General features: G+C 16.9%; 4 protein-coding genes across 4 annotated transcripts; 2 read left to right on the forward strand and 2 right to left on the reverse strand.

The window, feature by feature from the left end:
- Window positions 1–1,759: 1,759 nt before the first annotated feature.
- On the forward strand, window positions 1,760–3,674 carry LOC724446 (ragulator complex protein LAMTOR2). Its single transcript, XM_026443717.1, has 3 exons — window positions 1,760–1,994; window positions 2,140–2,302; window positions 3,380–3,674. The coding sequence occupies exons 1-3, from the start codon at window positions 1,927–1,929 to the stop codon at window positions 3,527–3,529; spliced, it is 381 nt and encodes a 126-aa protein (XP_026299502.1). The 5' UTR covers window positions 1,760–1,926; the 3' UTR covers window positions 3,530–3,674.
- Window positions 3,675–9,837: 6,163 nt separating this feature from the next.
- On the reverse strand, window positions 9,838–13,004 carry LOC552480 (BTB/POZ domain-containing protein KCTD5). Its single transcript, XM_026443718.1, has 4 exons — window positions 12,772–13,004; window positions 12,034–12,330; window positions 11,666–11,794; window positions 9,838–10,059 (listed from the first exon to the last, which is right to left on the reverse strand). The coding sequence occupies exons 1-4, from the start codon at window positions 12,961–12,963 to the stop codon at window positions 10,030–10,032; spliced, it is 648 nt and encodes a 215-aa protein (XP_026299503.1). The 5' UTR covers window positions 12,964–13,004; the 3' UTR covers window positions 9,838–10,029.
- A 584-nt stretch (window positions 13,005–13,588) lies between these two features.
- LOC102655030 (glucose-induced degradation protein 4 homolog) lies at window positions 13,589–16,669 on the forward strand. Its single transcript, XM_026443719.1, has 4 exons — window positions 13,589–13,852; window positions 14,550–14,717; window positions 14,807–15,039; window positions 16,541–16,669. The coding sequence occupies exons 1-4, from the start codon at window positions 13,706–13,708 to the stop codon at window positions 16,602–16,604; spliced, it is 612 nt and encodes a 203-aa protein (XP_026299504.1). The 5' UTR covers window positions 13,589–13,705; the 3' UTR covers window positions 16,605–16,669.
- A 2,107-nt stretch (window positions 16,670–18,776) lies between these two features.
- LOC107965271 lies at window positions 18,777–20,271 on the reverse strand. The gene is made up of 3 exons (XM_016915284.2): window positions 19,570–20,271; window positions 19,173–19,507; window positions 18,777–19,099 (listed from the first exon to the last, which is right to left on the reverse strand). Exons 1-3 carry the CDS (start codon window positions 19,895–19,897, stop codon window positions 18,911–18,913), a joined length of 852 nt encoding a protein of 283 aa, XP_016770773.1. The 5' UTR covers window positions 19,898–20,271; the 3' UTR covers window positions 18,777–18,910.
- Between the last annotated feature and the right edge of the window lie 128 nt (window positions 20,272–20,399).

Below are 20,399 nucleotides of genomic sequence, written 5' to 3' on the forward strand. Positions count from 1 at the left end.
AGAAATTTGAGTTGAAAGTATGATTAAATTTTCTTTAAAAATAGTGTACATGTATATGAATATACAAATACTTGTTACATAATATAATTTGTTAACTGTTTTTTCAAATAAATATTTTTCAATAAAATATTATATTTATATTGATATAATAATAATTTAACATTTTTTAAATGTTTTTAATAATAAAAAATATGTACAATAATTTTCATCAATATAGATATGATATAGAATATTTATATATATAAATTTTAGATACATATTGTTATTGCATGCGATATTGCAAAATTTAAATCAATATTATATTTTCACTTTATTATTATAATAATTAATTTTTTAATATATTTTTTCAGTAAAATTATTGAATATAAATATGACATAAAACCAATGATATAAAAATCTAAGTGATATGAAAACAAAATAATTTTCTAAAAAAATCAAATTTGAATTCAAAATCCTAAAATAAAAAATTTTTTTGTATATTAATTTGTTTTTAGAATTATTTATTGCTAATGTAAATATAAGTCATTAATTAATATAAATTTCTCGAAAGCAAATGATAATTAATAAATGCATTATTTTTTTTATAAAAATATTAAACCCATATAACAAATGAAAGTTGATGTTGATTAGTATCAATGTAATTTATGTAATATAAAAAAATGAAATAATAGATTTTTTAATATCTATGTAATGAATAAAAACAAATGAGATTGAGATGTTTGAATTTCATGTCTCATAAATTAATAAGTATAAATCATATACTCTAATTTTAAAAACAAAAATGTTAAATTAATATTAAAGTAATGTTAAACTTAGACATGATACTTTTTAATCCCATTGTAATTTTATACATTATATTATTATAAATGAAAAAACAAAATTAATGTTTTTCAAAAAAATTATTTTAAATGATATAATCTTTTTAATAAAAAATGTACATATAATATATAAATATTATAATTTTAATAAATACAAATATTATATATAAATATTCAAAGATAAAAAAAGTTTATGAATTTCTTTTGCACTTGAGGTTATAATGATGGAATATATTGAAAATATTGAAAATATTTACATTGATGTATGAATATCAAATAAAGTAATTTTAAATCATTTTTTTTTAGAGAAAAGAAGAAAAAAGAAAACTTTGAAAATAAATAACAAGTTAATAAAAGTGAAAAAAAAATAAAATTTCCATTATTGAACAAAAATAAATATAAATATAAATAAAACTAAATGCAATTCAATAAAAAATTATGAATCAAAATTATATTATTATATTAAAAAATAATATAATACTATATAAATATACTATATAAATAATTTAATACTATATAAATTAATACTAAAAACTCTTTATTGCTGTTACATGTAATAATAATAAATTATTGTACTTATTGAACTATTGTATTTAACGATAAAAAATTAAAATGCTTAAAATAAGAAATAAAATTTGAAAATTTTAGTTTCCAATAATTAATGTTATAGAAAATAAATATAAAAAATATTTGCACTAAATTTGCATATTATAATGTTAAAATATCATATATATATTATTTTTATATATTATATTATTTTATATATATATATTATATTATATTATAAGTATTATATATATTATTAAACTATAATCATATAATATTTTATTTTTGATTTACCATGATAATATATATTGATACGAATATTATAAAATTGCAGGAAATGACGAATTAGTAATTTTTAGTAACTTGATTGATTATATCGAAATTTGAGTGTATGTAAATTCAGTCATATATTCAGCATTGTTGCCAAATTTACTTTTATCATAATTTGTATCGAAAGTAGGCTGTGCTTGTTATTGTATTATACAAAATTTACGGTGAAATAAAAAAAATTAATTTAAAAAAGTAACAGAAAAAGAGATTTGTATTTGTTATTTATAAAATTATGTTAAAACCAAAAGCTTTAACACAAGTGCTTAGTCAAGCTAATACTGGTGGAGTAGAAAATACATTGTAAGTAAAATACATCAATATTTTTTTTATTGTTTTACATATATTTTCTAATTAATTATAAATAAATTCAATATTTTTTATTTCTATTGCAACTAAAAAAATTATAAAATTTGATAATTAAATATAAAATAAAAATGTATTTCAGATTATTAAATAGAGATGGTGGTTTATTAGCTTATAGTGGTTATGGTGATAAGGATGCAAGAGTAACTGCTGCTATTACAAGTAACATTTGGTCAGCTTATGAAAAAAATGGACGAAATGCATTTAAGGAAGATGAATTGCAATTTATATTGATGGATTGTGCGGTAATTATAAATATTTTATTGTTAATCAATTTTTGTTATTCATTTATATTGTTTAATTAATTGTTTATCAATTTTTGTTATTCAAATACTAATTAATCAAATTATACACATATATATAATCAAAATTTTTTATATGAATTAATATTTTTTCTTAATTAATTTAGAAATAAAAATTTTTATAATATATTGAAAAATATAATAAAAATATAAATTAAGAATAAAATATATATAAGATAATTTAAATAATATAAGTAATTAATATAAATTAAAATACAAGAAATTTTATGTAATATCTTAGATGAAACTTGACAAGTATATTTAAAAAAAATCATAATTTTAGTCTTAAAAATGTATAAGATCTACATGCATATTATTAGCCCTTACATATTTAATAAGATGAATAAATGATTACACAAATAAAATATATTGTTTGTAATGGAGACAAAAAATAAATCGATCTATTTAGTGAAATTATAAGTAATATATACATTTTAAATGAAATATTACTAACTAAGTCTTTATTTATTGATATTAAGTTTGATTTATATTCAATTAATGCTTAAAGATTATTTTAATTTTATTGATTTTGCTTTTTGAGCCTAGAATGTTGAATTATATTTAAATATTCATGATTTTTAAACATAAATTTTTAAAGTTAAAATTGTGATTCTTGAAATTTATTTGTCAAATTCTATCAATTTATAAAATAATATCTTCTACATATAAAATTTTATATGTAGAAAAATTAAATTTTGTCTAATATATGAAATATATTTTTTTAAATATTTTTTACTTAAGAATTATCAAAATGTTATTATTTTAATTTTTATAATTGATATTACTATAATGATTAATTAAAATTTATAATCAGTAGTTTTAATTTCATATTTATTACAAAGAAATTTTAAATACAATTCAATAATAATATTTAAATATTAAAATAATTTACTAAAATATTTATGAATATAAATGATATTGCATGGAATTTACAGATTAGTAATATGGAATCATATAATGAAAAATGTTATCAAATATAATAATTTGTTATATTTTTTCAATAAGACAATTTCCTTTTAGGAGGGCAAAGTTGTAATCACTGAAGTAGCAAATTTATTACTATGTTTGTATGCTAAAGAAAATGTGGGGTTTGGTTTATTAAGAGAAAAAGCACAAGCTCTGGCAAGATATCTTGATAAACCATTGAAAACAATAGCCAATATGCCTTAATCATTATATGTTTATAGATATATATCATTATTTATAATATTTAATTTTATATTCTAATATTTATAATTTTTTGTAAAAATTAATTCTTAGTACTATCTTATAAATAATATTTTTTCAATTAATAAAGACTTTATGTACTAGAATATATATATTATATATTAGAATTTATATATTAATTTTATAAAAATAATGTTTCACAATACATGCAAAATTTCAGTAATAGTAATAATTTTTATTATTACTATAATATTAATTAATTATTATTATATATATTATTATTATATTAATTAATTTTAACTTTTATTATATTATTAATTATACTATTTGTTTATTTATTTCTTTTAAATTAATAATTATTATAATATAATTATATTTTCATGAATTGAAAAAATCACATTCAGTTAATGTTTGCTCTATTCTTTGTTTTTGTCTCACATATTGATCTGGATAATAATGATTAGCAAATCACATATGGAATGATACTGCAATAAAAAATATTTAGAAACATTTTCATTACAAGCATTAAAATTAGGAAGAATCAAGTCTATATATTTATTATTATTATGATGTATCATTATGATTATATTAATGAAATATATAATAATGATAATTAATTATAAAAGAATGAAAAATAATTTATGCAACTGTATATCATAAATACTATAAATGAAAAAAAAATTGAATCATTATATGAAGCTTATCTTGAGATTAAAAAACTTATGTTTATGAATTAATTATAAAAATAAAATATTTATATTTTAATTTTGTTGATTCTGCTTATTTCTCTTGAAATTCTTTGACTTAGTTTATCTGTCACATATTACTATCTATAATGTATATAAAATTATATTAATATAATAAAATTACTATCTAAAAATAATTACTATCTATAATATCAAATCTATATCAATATATGAAATTAATACAAACATGTTTTGAATATATAAAAAAATTAATACATATTAATAATAGAAAATATATACATATATATATATATATATAGATATAGATATATAATAAATATACAAATAAGTTATTAATGAAAAAGAATATACAATTACATAATTATATTTGCTTGAAAATAAAAAACATAAGATAAGATAATGACACAGATCTTATATCTTTTTATATTTTATATAACAATTACAATATTAGTTATTGATATTTAATATTGCTTCATATTGTCACTGTTTTCTATAGAAATAACATCTTTTAACATTTATCCTTAGAAACAGAAGAAATATTACAGTACATATATATTGCAGTACAGTGAATTTGAAATGTAAAAATATAATAAATGTGAAATATAATAAAACTTGATATATTTTTGTTAATAGTGAATTATAGTGAAAAATTAGCAATGATTATCACTATCAAAAATTATCAATTTTTATCAAGTTTTATATTTACTAATATTATATTTATATATACTAATAATAAAGTTTTATATTAAAAAATATCAAAATCCACTGGAAAAAATATCGATTTTTAAATATTGATAAGAAATATACGAACTATTTATCAATAATTTATTTGATCGATAGCGATATTTTTTGTTATGAAAAAGAAAGATATTTTATATCATTTTATTTATTAAAGATTTAGCTTAAATTAATTTTATATAGAGTGTTCAATCTTACTTTATTATTTCGAATATTTCTTGTTTTTGATAATATTAAAAAATATTTTAGAAACAAATTAAATAATTTCAAAACATTTTATCATATTCATAATTTGACATGATTAGTTTTTCCATATGAATGTATGGAAGACATGAAAATTATCAAAAATTATGTTTTTAAATCATCTATTTTTTAATAAATTTAATATTTGATCCAACTGAATCAATTTCTATGAAAAAGTATTAACTTATTTATAATGAAAAATAATTAGTTTAAATATTTAATAATATTGTATGGAAGACATGAAAATTATCAAAAATTATGTTTTTAAATCATCTATTTTTTAATAAATTTAATATTTGATCCAACTAAATCAATTTCTATGAAAAAGTATTAACTTATTTATAATGAAAAATAATTAGTTTAAATATTTAATAATATTTAATAATTATTTCTGATAATTTATTATGAACAAAATTATACAAAAATTCAAAAAAGATATTTATCTTATAGATATTTATCGGAGCTTATTTCCGAATAAAAATCAATCTATTATATTTTTTAAAATCTGAACCTAAAATTTAAAAGAATAAAAAGTTTTAAACCGAAAAAACATGCTAGAATTCCATCTAATTAATTCAAGTTCCAATTGGAATAATTGTTATAATATGATTAAAAAAATTTTGTAAATTTTTGATATAATCAATAAATCAGTAATCAATTATGTAATACTGAATGAAGTAATAATTTTAAAAGATATAAAAAAATTTTGAAGTATTTTAACTATTGGAATGTGTCATTTTGACACATTTCAAATATTATAAAAAAATTACAGAAACTGTTTACATTCTTTCTTATTACTTATGCTGATTTTTATTCAATTAAACAAGATTACAAGACAAACATACATCCGAATTTATTTTTTTCTAATTTCGAAAATTTTTATATGATATATACCTCTATGATATATACCATATATCTTAATACTTATTCATAAAAATAGATAAATAAAAAATAGAATTATATAGAATATAGAATTAAATAGCATTAATATATTATTTATAATAAAAGATTGTTACTTAATTCTGGTGATTTTTAGATGTTATAAAAATCAATATTTTGAACAATTTCTTTTTTTGTTTTTTTCTTTACAATCATAGATTTATAAGAAAAATTTTATGTAATTTTTATGTATATAATTTATATATAATTTATATATAAGAAATTCTTTTTATCAGATTTTTTTTGTAAATATCTCGTCAAACAGTTATTTAAACTCTTCTATATATCCATAATGTATCAATCAATCATTAAAATTGATAGAGTTCCTTTTATTTGGAATAATTAAAAAAAATAATTAATATAGAAATTACAATAAATATTTTGAATCAATTAATGTAAATTACATATTTATGTTTCTGGCTTTCTTGAGCGAAAAAAATATTACTATTACAAAGTAAAACTAAAATAATATTAATATAATATTTCTAAACAAAAATGCATAGTTAATAATTAATAATTTTATAATGTACAAAAATAAAATAATGGTTTTTTATTTAGATTATAAATATATTTTATTATATTATATTATATTTATATTTATTCTTTAAATAAAATAATAGTAAAATATATAAAATATATATTATTACTATTAATAATTATCAATAATTAATAATTCATGGTTCAACTTCAACTATTGAAAACTATCAATTGATATGTCTTCATTATATTATGTTTATGTTTATTATATTTTTGACAGATTTGATGCGTTAAACATATTTACATATTTCAATGTATAATAATGTAAACATGCTGAAATCTTTTACAAATGCAAACAATGAAAGTCCTTCATTATATTTTTAATGAAAAAAAAGATATTAATATTTCTGAAAAGTTTTCTCTTTTAATTTTATGATTGTTTAGTTAATTACTTTGTAAAACCATATGTTGTCCATATATTAATAATGAATATTAATAATATTAAAAATATTATAAAAAATAATATTACTTACCAATATTATTTTTGAATCTTTAAATATTTAGATAATTTATAGTTATATAAACTATGTAGATATTTTTTAATTATTTAATAAAAGATTATTTCATACATTGTAATAAAATTTAAAATAAATTTAAAATTATAATTATATATTTTACGATCATTATTCATATACTGTTTGCGATTAATTTAAGAAAAAATTGAAAATTGAACATTTTAAGAAATATTATCTTCTCTTTTCTTTCTTGATTGAAAAAACTTGATTAAATTTTATAAAATTCGGGACTAAACAGTCGACAATAGTAATTCATAGAAATATTTTCTGTTATATTATTCCGTTATAAGTTAAAAAATTTGTATTAATAAATTCTATGATTCAGTTTGAAATTTAAAATTAATTAAATTAATAATCTAAACAATCCGGATATCAATATATATATATATACATATATAGTTACAGATTACATAATTTAGTTATAGATTAACATAATAAGTATATATATATTTATTATTTTGCTTAAATTTGAGCATATAAATAAGGTACATAAAAGATATACACATAATTTTAAAATAATTTTTTATTTACTATTTATTATAAAATATTTATAACATTTTTTGATCAATAAAACAACATATTTTATTATATATATATTAGATATATAAGATAATATATTCATGAAATATTTTTGAAGAATTAATTTTAGAAATCAAAACTTTTATGTATAACTCTGTATATATAGAGTAAAAAAAATAAAAAATAAAAAAAATAAAAATACTTTAGAATTTTATATTTTTATATAATATTATAATTAAAGTAATAAATAAATGTATATATCCTTTATAAATGAAATTGCTTTTATTTTAGATGTACATTTTAGATTGTACATAATAAATTTTCATTTGTCATATTTGCATTTGTATCTTTCCTTCTATAATCATTTCTTTATTTAATTAGAGATAATTATTTGTATTAAAAAATTTATTTTTGAATGCATATAAATATTTTTTTTTTCTAACAATAAACATCAAACAGTTACAATAGATTTAAAAATATGCCTATGAAAGTACAAACTCTTTTACATATAGAGTTATATATATCTACTTAATATAATACTGAATACTAATATCAATTAAATTATTAATATAAGAATGAATATAACATAATACCATTTTTTAATATAACTTATACTATATTGCAGAAAATAATTTTGGTCCTAATTTTTACTATAATTATGTTTCTTGTTAAAAACTGTACAATCAAATATTTTTTTTATTAAAATTTAAGTAATATTATGAATATAAATTAATATTATATGTAATTAATTAATAAGATCATAAAACTGTATTACAATATTTAAAAAAGAAAATAGTTTTTCATAAAACTATTTTGTATATGTGCGCGTGACATATATAATATATTATATATCACATTTACAATATAATATATAATATATTATATATTATATATAATTCTAATAATAATTCTAACAATATAACAATTTAATGCTATGTGTAATTTTTTCTCACGAATAATGTTTTTAAATATAAGTATATTGTCTACAATATTTTTTTAATAGGCCTTCAACAATTGACAACATAATTATAATGTTTTTATAAAATTTTTTATTTTTATAACAACGTAAAATTAATAGATGTTTGTTATAATTTTAAATATATACAAAAATGGAAGTTCATTTATACTAAATAAATCATAAATAAATTCTAATAAAGGAAGAAAAGATAAGAAAAGTAAAATAATATGCTTTTGACATAATCTTACAATTTAATTTCCTAATATTTTATAAAATAAAATATTAAAAAATGAAAATTACATTTAGAAAATAAATGTTAAATTAAAAATTATTTAATTTGTTAAAAATGTTTTATATCATTAAAATTTTTATATTTAAATCTTTTTACTGTACATTATTATATATTAATAAATGATATAATAAATTGCTTTTGTTAAAAATTACATTCTTTTCTTTTTTATCCACATATTACATCAAAATTAATTTTAATGTTTGTAATTATAATTTGTATCAGATAATTGAAAGTCACATATTAGACATATAAATATTATTTTATGTTTTGTAGCGGCAGTGCAAAGGTAAGTAATTTAGATAATATTATGATAAAGATATGATTAGAAAAGAATGATTTTTATAGACTTGTTACAAAAAGATAAATTATTTATTACTAGAGAGTATTTATATTCATTGTAGAAATTTGTATGAAAAAGATTGCGTTCATGAATGCTATTGTCTTTTTAAATTATTTAGTGTGAAATTGAAACATTACTAAATAATAATTTTTTATAGCATATTTTGTAATATTATATTTATATATATTATATAATATAATATTACAAATATATATTATAATATATTATATACTATATAATATATATAAATATATATATATATAAATATTATAATTTTTATATTTAATACACTTTTTTTTTTATAAGAAAAGTGTTATAGTGGGATAGAAAGTTTTACTTTAATATTAATTTTTTTCATTATAAAATGTATGATCCCTTATAATTTGTAATTAATTTATAATTATATTATTTTTATCACTATAATCTATATTCATTCTTGTCAAACATCAGTTGAAAATAAAAGAAAAGATTTTTTTATCAATGTGTGATACTTTCGATTTTAAAGCTTTATGTTTTATGTTGCTGCATAATAACTATATATCTATAAATTATACTTTTGTATGTTTTTTTTTGTTATTATTATACATTAATGGAGTAATGAAGATATTACATAAACTTAAACTTTTATGTATAGAAATAAAAACAGTCTTCATCTTGTTGCTGCGCGGTTGATTTAAATAAATGAAGCAAAAAAAGAAAAGGACGGATATAGAAATTACATACGAGAACCCTTCTGCTGCAGAACCTAAAATAATGATAAATTGAATAATTTAAACTTAGTAGAAGATTATATTTATATTAAAAATACATTTTATATATACATAAAGAAAAGCATTAATTAATTTATTAAAAATTTTTGAGATATAAAAATATTATCTCTAATATTATTTAACCTCTGTTTTTTTTATTGTATAATTTGAGTTTAATATGATAAAATATTATTACAAAAAAATATATTATTAATAAAAATAAAATAAAATATAAATTCAATTATTACTAGAATTTCATTATAAAATTCAATATTTTGCAAAAAGTTTTAACAATTAATTTTATTATGAATTTATAATATTTTTTTATCAATTCAAATATAATAAATAAGAAATAATATAAAATAATAGGGGAAAAAGTAATCAGCCCATTAAATCAATAAAAAAAAAATATTTATTTTATTTTATATATAGCATGCAATACAAAAACCATGATATGTACAACAAATAACAGAGGTAAAATATTGTGTTTATATAAATTAGGCTGAATTAATATAAAATATTAAAAAATTTTTTAATAAATAAAATATAATTAATTATTAAAAATGTTATATTATATTTCACATTATAGTTATAGAAAAGAGAAAAGATAACATTTCTCATTTTTAAATAATCAAATATAAAATAATTTTTTTGTAAAATATAATAAGATACATTTAATATCAACTACAAAGTATTTTTATATTTTGTATTATAAAATAATATAATTATAACAAAAACTATATAAAGAAAATTAGAAATTAAAAAATAAATAAAATATTTAAAAATATAATTTATATATATCTAATGTTTTAAATTTTTCATTATTTTTTAATTATTTTATAATTCATAAATTATTTATATGTGAAAAATAAAATGATAATGAATATGTTATTTAATTTATTTCAATATTGCTCAATATTTTCAAAATTGCTTCAATATTTCAATATTATTATTTATTTTTTATTATGTATTTTATATTATTTATTATATTTATAATAACAATAATTATTCATGTAAAATTTAAACAAATATAAAATATTAATAAATATATAAAAAATATATATTTACATGATTTCAAATATATTTATATTTTTTTTAAAAAGTTATATAAAAATAATTACACATTTCTGCAGTTTTATTAAAATTATCATATTATATATATTAATATTTCTTTCTTTTATATTCATTTTATATTATATATTCTATTTATTTTTAGGCTTTAATTTAATTAATTACTAAAAAAAACTGTTATATAATATTAAAAAATTATATAATATTTAAAAATCATATATATCCTATTATTTATAAATCAAAAATCATTGAATATATATAAATAAAGACATAAAAATTTTATCTATAAATCTTTTTCTTGAAATCACTATCAATTTTTTAGATATTTTATATACAATTCAATATTTTGTTAATTATAACTTATGACATATATATTATTAATATTAATAATATAATGTTAAAGTTATAATAAAATATAAATTAAATAAAAAAGTAATATAATTATTTGATAAAATTATAAAAATATACATATGATATACTATTTTGATTGAAAAAAGTAATATAAAAAATTTTAATACAATTAAATTGTACCTTAACACGATCAGTTGATTCCTGTTCTTTGCTATTAAGTTGACTGGCTCCATATTCTCGACTAACCACACATAGAAATTCAGCATGATCATCATTTCCATAATTATATTGGGATCCTATATTGATTAACTAAAACAAATAAAAGTAATTTTGAAAATAAATATTTAAAATAATATTTATAAATATTTATTTTAAATATTTTAATATGATTTTATATATTATAATAAATTAAAGTTATTAGAAATATAACAAATATTAAAACATTTTCAAAGAATAATTTTATTTTAAAAAAAATATAATAATTTATAAATTATTTATATTAAAATAAAAATAAAAAATTATATTTAGTTTAAAATATAAAAAAATACCTGTTCAAACTTCCATCCATCAGACATTGTTGATACCATTTGAGTTAATTCATCTTCATGACACTGAATGACTCTATAAACATGTTTCTTTGAATCTCTTAATGGTCTAGTATCTCTTAATATAATTCTTTCTTTAACTAATCGAATAAGTTCTGTAATGTTGTAAAATTCTGCTTCTTCTAAGACACCTTCTTCTGTTAAATCTTTATTGATAACCAATTTTCCATGACGTAAATAATTTAAAACAGGACTAAAATATGTTGGATCACGATCTATTAAATATGCTCCAGTTTCATCCTATATAATAAAAAATATAAATTAATAATATAAAATATAAATAAATAAATTGATTTATTTAATATAATTTTTTAAAAATATATTTTTATGTAAATAAATTAAAATTCATATTACATTAGACATTATTATTATATAATTATATTAATATAATAATAATATATATGTCATATTAATATATCTTAAATCACATATAAATTTCTACGATTGTTAAAAATTAACAAAATTTGCTTATATATATATATATATACTAAATTTTTAAATTTTAATATTTTTTATAGAAAAATAATAATATATATAATATCTAAATTGATTTAAATATGAGATATTATTCTTATTAATTGTATAAAAATTATAAATAATGTACATATAGATGAAAATATTTAATATTTAATAATTTAGTGATATTTTAAAATTCGCGCTTATTTAAAAACATCAACTAACCCTGTCAGAGATAAGCTCAGAATCTTCTTGACATAATCGGTAGAGAAATGAATTGGGATCTCTAGCTAAAGTAGTTTTTGCCGTCAAAAAATATGTACCACCAACATTTAATCGAACCCACTGGTTGTTACACCGTTTTTGAATGTGATTTTCTGTCATTTCGTGCGAATTCGTATCACTGAAATCCTCCATGTTTGCTTTGAAACTTAAGCACTTTCAACTCATAGGTTTCTTGATAGAATCAAATCAATGTTTTAATTATAAATTTGTAAAAATGAAAATCATATTATAATATTTTCTTAAATAAAATTCGAATATTGTATTTTATTTATTAACATATTTTGGTGCAATTTAATACATAATATTATTATTAAGATTGGTATTTTATGGCGGGAAAGCAAATTAAATCATTGTTTACAAAAAAAAAATAAATATAAACAATATTTTTGTTATTTTTTTCAAAATAAAATTCCTATTATATATCTTTTATAAGATATGACAGAACAATATTAATAAAACTAATAATATAAGTATATAATTTGAGAGACTAAAAAAAATTTAATATTTAAATTGTTAGTAAGTAATAAGTACCTATACATCCGGCAAAATAGAACTAAAATTTTGTAGGACATGATTTGCGTAAGTTAATAAAACAAGTGAAAATATAGTTTTTTGTTTTAGTAGCAGAAGATTATCTTCAGTGTTTACTAAAAATAATAATAAATGCATATTTGTATGAAAAAATAAGATTTTTTTAAAACACATCGAATTCAATCTTCGTGTAAAAATTACGACCGCGAGCGTGTCTGGGTTCGAGGCTTTATATAAATACATCTACGTCCTGAAAATTACCGGCAGTCATTGCGAGAATTTTGTAATGAAGGAATTGTCGCCTAAGGAGGGCAAATTTTAAGAGCGTTCACTTGAGCCGAGAATGCCGGTGAAAGTTGACGTAGTACCACCACCGCCCGCAAATTCAAAGCAGCCGGGTGTCACAAAATCTTTGCTTTACAACGGTTCGCGATTTCAAGGTTCTCAAAAGTCTAAAGGCAACAGTTATGACGTAGAAGTAGTTTTGCAGGTTAGTTCTTCGTCTTTCTGGAAATTGCGCCACAAATATCCAAAATTTCTATGCACTTTTGACATCTGTCCTACTGCATAATGATTATATATATGCATGTGTGTATGTATGCGTGCTCTTCTATTCTTTATATTTTATAATTTTTTTTTCTATTGAGATTAATTTATTATATTAGTTTATTTATATAATATATTTATATTAGTTTATTATATTGTTTACATATTTAAATAATTCAGAATTAAAGTAACTCACTAAAAAAATCTAAAAAATTTTTTTATATTTATCAATTTATTTATTAATATATATATATATATATATATATATATATTTATCACATTACTTTACTATTTACAATTTAATATATTGTAAAATATCTATATATAATATATTTATAAATTTTTAATATAAAAATTTAAATATATAATATTATTTAATGAGAACAAAAAAATTTATTTTATAAATTTATTTATAACTTATAAATAATAAATATTATAAAGATTGATTTAAAATTTAAATTAATTCTTTTATTGTAAAATTATTTGATAGCTTTTATATTGAAAAATGTAATAATGTGTAAATATATATTTATAGATAAATATTTAATGTAGTTATATTTCTCTCTCTCTCTCTCTCTCTCTCTCTCTCTCTCTATATATATATATATATATTTGTTTCAATAAATATTTTTGTATTACAGCATGTAGATGAAGAAAATAGCTATTTATGTGGCTATTTAAAAATTAAAGGTCTTACAGAGGAATTTCCTACATTGACTACATTTTTTGATGGTGAAATAATATCAAAGAAATATCCCTTTTTAACTCGAAAATGGGATGCAGATGAAGATGTTGATAGAAAACATTGGGTTTGTATTTCAATATATTTATATTTCAATATATATTTTTTCTAATGAATATCTGTTTATAACTTTTTATATATTTTTTTTAATTATAGAGCAAATTTGAATCATTTCGTCAATATGCTAAGACATTTAACTCTGATACATTTGATTATGAGGCTTTAAAAGGAACTGATTTTGTTTTTATGAGGTGGAAGGAACACTTTTTGGTTCCTGATCATACTATTAAAGATATCAACGGTGCCTCATTTGCAGGATTTTATTATATTTGTTTTCAAAAATCTGCTGCTACAATTGAAGGCTTTTATTATCATCGTAGTTCTGAATGGTAATTATATTTTATATATATATATATATATATATATATATATATATATATATATGTATTTCTATAATATAAAAAAATATACATATCACATATCAGTGATATATAATTAAATTTTAAAAAATTTGAATCAATTTAAAATTCAATTTAAAATTATGAAGGTTAGCATTTTTTTTTCAGGAATTAATTTAAACCTATCTTGATAAAGTGAGAGAAGATAATTAAAAAAAAATAATATAGATAAAATATATCAAATAGAGATATTTGAGCACTTCAAATGCTACAAAAGAGAAAGATATTCATATGATAAAAAAAATTTCATTTTTTATTTTGATTTTTCTGATTTGATCTCATTTTTATAAAAATAATTCCAATAAATTGTCAAAACTTTTATAATTAAAATGAATTCAAAGAGGAATAATCACAATCTTGATTAATTTTAATTAAATTATCAATAATTATTGATAAAGTTGATTATTAATGAAAATATTTCATTTCATTTGATTGGAAGAATCTTAGTAATTCATAAATTCTATTTTAAAGATAAGATGAAAATTATAGAAAGTGAGATTATTTTATTGTATTATTTTTTTTTTTTTTAGATATATTGGTATTCCTTTGAAATATCGATTTTTAATTATTACTGCTCGACAAGTCTATTCTATTTTTTCTAATCTACTTTTTTTTTGTCTTGTAATTAGAATTGGATATTGGAAGTAAGAATAATAAAAAAAAAAAATAAAACTCAAAAAATTTCCTATGTTTAAAATTTAACTAAATATTACTCTCTATATATTTATATATAATTATATATATATATATAATATATATATATATATATTATATATTATATATATATATATATATATATATATATATATATATATATATATATATATATATATATATATATATATATATATAGATACATAGATACATAGATAATTTTTAATATAATCTTTTCTTTTATATAAGATAAATTCTGTTATTATATAAATTATTATATAATTTATGTTCCATATATTGGGTTTGATAATGAGGGATCTTCTTTGCTGCTTATTTAATATTTATTCACATAAGAAAGCTTATATTGAAGAATATTTTTTAATATTTTCATCAATTTATTATTAATTATCAATAATTACAAAAATAAAACTGAAACCACAATTTTTTTTATTTTTGATTTTTATATTTTGACTTATAATCATTTTGACTTATATCAATCATCTCTTAAATTTTTGGATATCTGTAAAAATACTCAAATATCTTTTGCGTCTATAATTAAGCTTTATTCATTATATAATCTTATTTGTATATCTATTTTTTAATTTTATTTGTATATTATTTTATTAAAATATTAATATTTTTATAATTTTATTTTTATGTATTTTGTATTTAAAAAAATCAAAATTTGTAATAATATATTATAAAAAATCAATATTATATTACTTTCTCTATTGTATTTCTATTTTGCAGAGAATTAACAAAATTTTTATTATTTCAGGTATCAATCATTGAATTTAAAACACGTCCCAGAACATAGCATACAAATCTACGAATTCAGGTGAAATCAATGACTCACTCAGTTATTTCTCCAAATTCATATTTTGTCTCTTCTAGCATACAGATCTCATAAAAATCAATCTGTCAAGTAGTTTAATTCAATTTTGAACAAGCAACAATTTTTAAATTGTTTATGTTAAAAGTAAGGTTCTTGAAAGAATTAACTACTTATTTCTTAGGTTTTTTTTTTCTTTCTTTTTAAACAGTAGTATATAATATATGGAATATACATATATTAAATTTAATTTATATAAGTATTAGAAATGTCATAAAGAAAAGTCATTATTAAAAAAATGACAAAGATTGCAGTCATTGATACGCTTGATTATAAATTAGATATTATTGATATTCATTGTAAGATGTTTTATCGAAATAAATTAATTGATATTTTTTGTCAATTAAATGTTGTTAATTATTTGATATTTTTATATAAGACTGTATTATTGTTTATTAGCAATATATATCAATTTTTTTGTTTAAGTTTAATAATTAATATATATAGTTAAAAATCTTACTAATTTATATATTTAGAAACATATGAAATGAGAATAATTTTCTAAAATTGAAAAGATATAATTATATTTGAATTACTTATTAGACAATATAATGACTGCATAGATTTATATTTTACTGCAGGGAAATTTTTATATTTTATTCATTCAAATACTTATGAGATCTGTTTGCCTAAACTGAAAGAACGATAATGACTGAATGAATTGGCGTGAATGTAATAAAAATCACATTGAAATATGAAAGTAATTTTAATATTAATTTAAGATATCAAAATTTCATGTTGATATTATTCTCTTGCATCAGCATGATACAAACTAAATGATAAATTCAGATTAAACGTTCCATTTAAGGAGAATTTTGTTAGGAAGAAATTTCTTACTCTATCTATATAAATCAGTTTATGTACTCATTAACTTTGTTTTATATATTTAATATAATTAATAAATTCTTAGTCACAAAAACATACCAAATGAAGAAAGCCTTTCCTTATAAGATTCCCCTAAGTGGTACAATTTTAATGAGCCAAGTGAACAAGAAATCTTTTATGAATATTCATAATATTAATAAAATAAAAAATTTGATACAAGTTGGCTGTTTATAGAAATCATAATATAATGTTGAATAATAAGATATTGAATCTGTTATAGATATAGAACATACTAATTATTCATTATTGATTAAACTAGTTTAAACTGATATATTTATTCAGTAAATTATTAAATATTAAAGATTATTATTAATTTTGAATCTCTTTTTAGAAATGAAAAAAATTATTCTTTTTAATCTTAATCACTAAAAAAATTTTTAATATTATCAAAATAATAAAATTTGTATATTATTTAAAAAAAAATTAAATTTCTTTATTTTATTTTTGTAGAACAGGACATGAATATAAAATATATAAGCATTATACATAGCTTATATTAAAATATCTTTGTATTGATTAATACATTTTAATTATTTTTTATTCCAATAAAACTAAATGAAACTAAAAAATAATAAACTTATTATTCGACATAAAATTTTAATACTAAATAATTGTTACTTATATAAATAATTTTATTAATATTCATTTGTTAGTTAATTTACAAAAAATATTTTTTCAAATATATAAATCTTAAAATATATATATATATATATATATATATATATATATATATATATATATAAATTCATATCTTATTTGACTAATTGTTGTAATACTTTTATGTAATATACATTTAAGAACAAACAATTGACTTTTTTGTATAATATATTTTCTTCCAAATTAATATTTTAGCAGAAAGTAGAGTTTAATATTTCTTTTGAATGCATGTACATTGTAATTACTTTAATATTAAAACAAAGAAAAAAATATCAATTCATCATTAAAAAATTAAGTATAAAAAAAGTGTAGATTCTTGTTATATTGTAAATTGCTTATTAAATATATCTATTAAAACTATTATATGATATTTTCAATATAAAAATAAAATTATAAATAAATTAAGGAATATATAAAACTGGTACAAATCACTTCAATGTTTAAATTTTCTAATAGTTTAATTGAAAGTTAATAAAATTTCTTCCAAAATAAAAAACTATCGATTGCTTTAGTGCAATCTATTCATTTTAAACAATTTTAACATTAGAATGAAATGTATTAATAATGTAAAATACAATAAAGAAACTTCTCCATTAAATTATATTAGTTATTTCTTTGTATGTATATATTATTTAGTTTAAATTCTGAATACCCACATAAGTTAACAAAAATTTAATAATGAACAAGAAATAAATATAATATAACAAAATTGAATTAAGAACTTGTGTGTGTTTCAAGTGGTTGATCACTAATTTTATCAATTATTATAGATGATTTCTCTCTTTTTTTCTTTTTGGATAATGTTTTTATAGATCTAGTTAAGCGTTTAGTTTTTGAAACTGTTCGATTTCTTTGATTAAGAGTTACACTTCTCAATTTTCTATTTGTACCATGTGTAGTTTGCTAAATTATATAATTTAATTGTTTAAATATATTACTATAATAGCAATATAATATGATATAACAACATATTTACCATAATATTAGAACAATATTGACAAAGACAAATTGTATCAGTTGATGTAGATGTAGCTTTATGTAATATAGCTTCAAATCCTAAAAATTTTGTATCAAAATTAACTTTAGCTTTTATCACATCAGTAAATGAATTTTGAACTGTTAATATGTTATCAATATAATCTTGAATTTTTCCTTCCCTATTTAATTTTTGATTATTTAACGAAGGAAGTTGTATTTGTTTTATATTATTAATATCTACTACTTTACAATTTTTGTTTGTATTACTGGTTTCATTTTGTAGATCATATGTTTTTTTAATATTTGAAGTAGATACTTCATCTTGTAAAAGATCTAATAATAAATTATTATAATAGTTTAAAATTTAATAATATATTATTACTAAATTAACTTACCAATAAAGTTTTTTAAATATTCTGAAAAGATTTTATTACAAGAAAGTAAATGTTGAAAAGCTTCATCAAGGTTTTTCTCTGTAAAATATGTTCTTGCTAATAGAGATCGTTCAGATAAAGTTACACCAATGATATTAGAATTAAAAATTTTCCACTGTTTACGAGAAATCTCTGCTTGCCATTCTAAAGCACAATCTTCCAGTCTTGTATTGATTGACTTTAACAATTCATTTGCTTCTAATAACTGTTGAGGAATACAGGGATTCCTTTTATTGAAAGGAAGATCACCACTATCTTCAATCATAGATATATTATCAATTGTTGTCATTTCTAATTTTGTTTTGAATTATATAGATATATTACTTAAATAAACATTGATTAAATCTGTCTGTAAAGTTTATAGTAAGAACTAAAAAATATAAGGATAAATGAAATAAATTGAAATAAATGAAATAAATTTGAAATAAATTTAGATTGCATTAGTCTTTTATCAAACAATTGAATACTTTTTAAGTATACTCTGTGTAATAATAATTAAATGCATTATAACAATAAAACAATTTTATTTTATTTTTTAAATCTTACTTTACAAGATACTGAATTTTAATGGATTTTTTAACATGGAAATAATTACATGGATATAATTATGAAAATTATAATAACAATATTGATATTAAGACATTCAAAATTTATATTTTTAAAAAAGCAATTTTATAGATATCTTTTTTTATTATACAACCACAATACAGTAATTAAAATTGAATATCCTTTTATAATGAAAACAATATTTTATAATTTAAATTTTATAAAATAGATAAAATTTAAGATTT

Source organism: Apis mellifera, linkage group LG11 (genome assembly GCF_003254395.2).
Source record: "Apis mellifera strain DH4 linkage group LG11, Amel_HAv3.1, whole genome shotgun sequence".
Taxonomy (NCBI): Eukaryota; Metazoa; Arthropoda; class Insecta; order Hymenoptera; family Apidae; genus Apis; species Apis mellifera.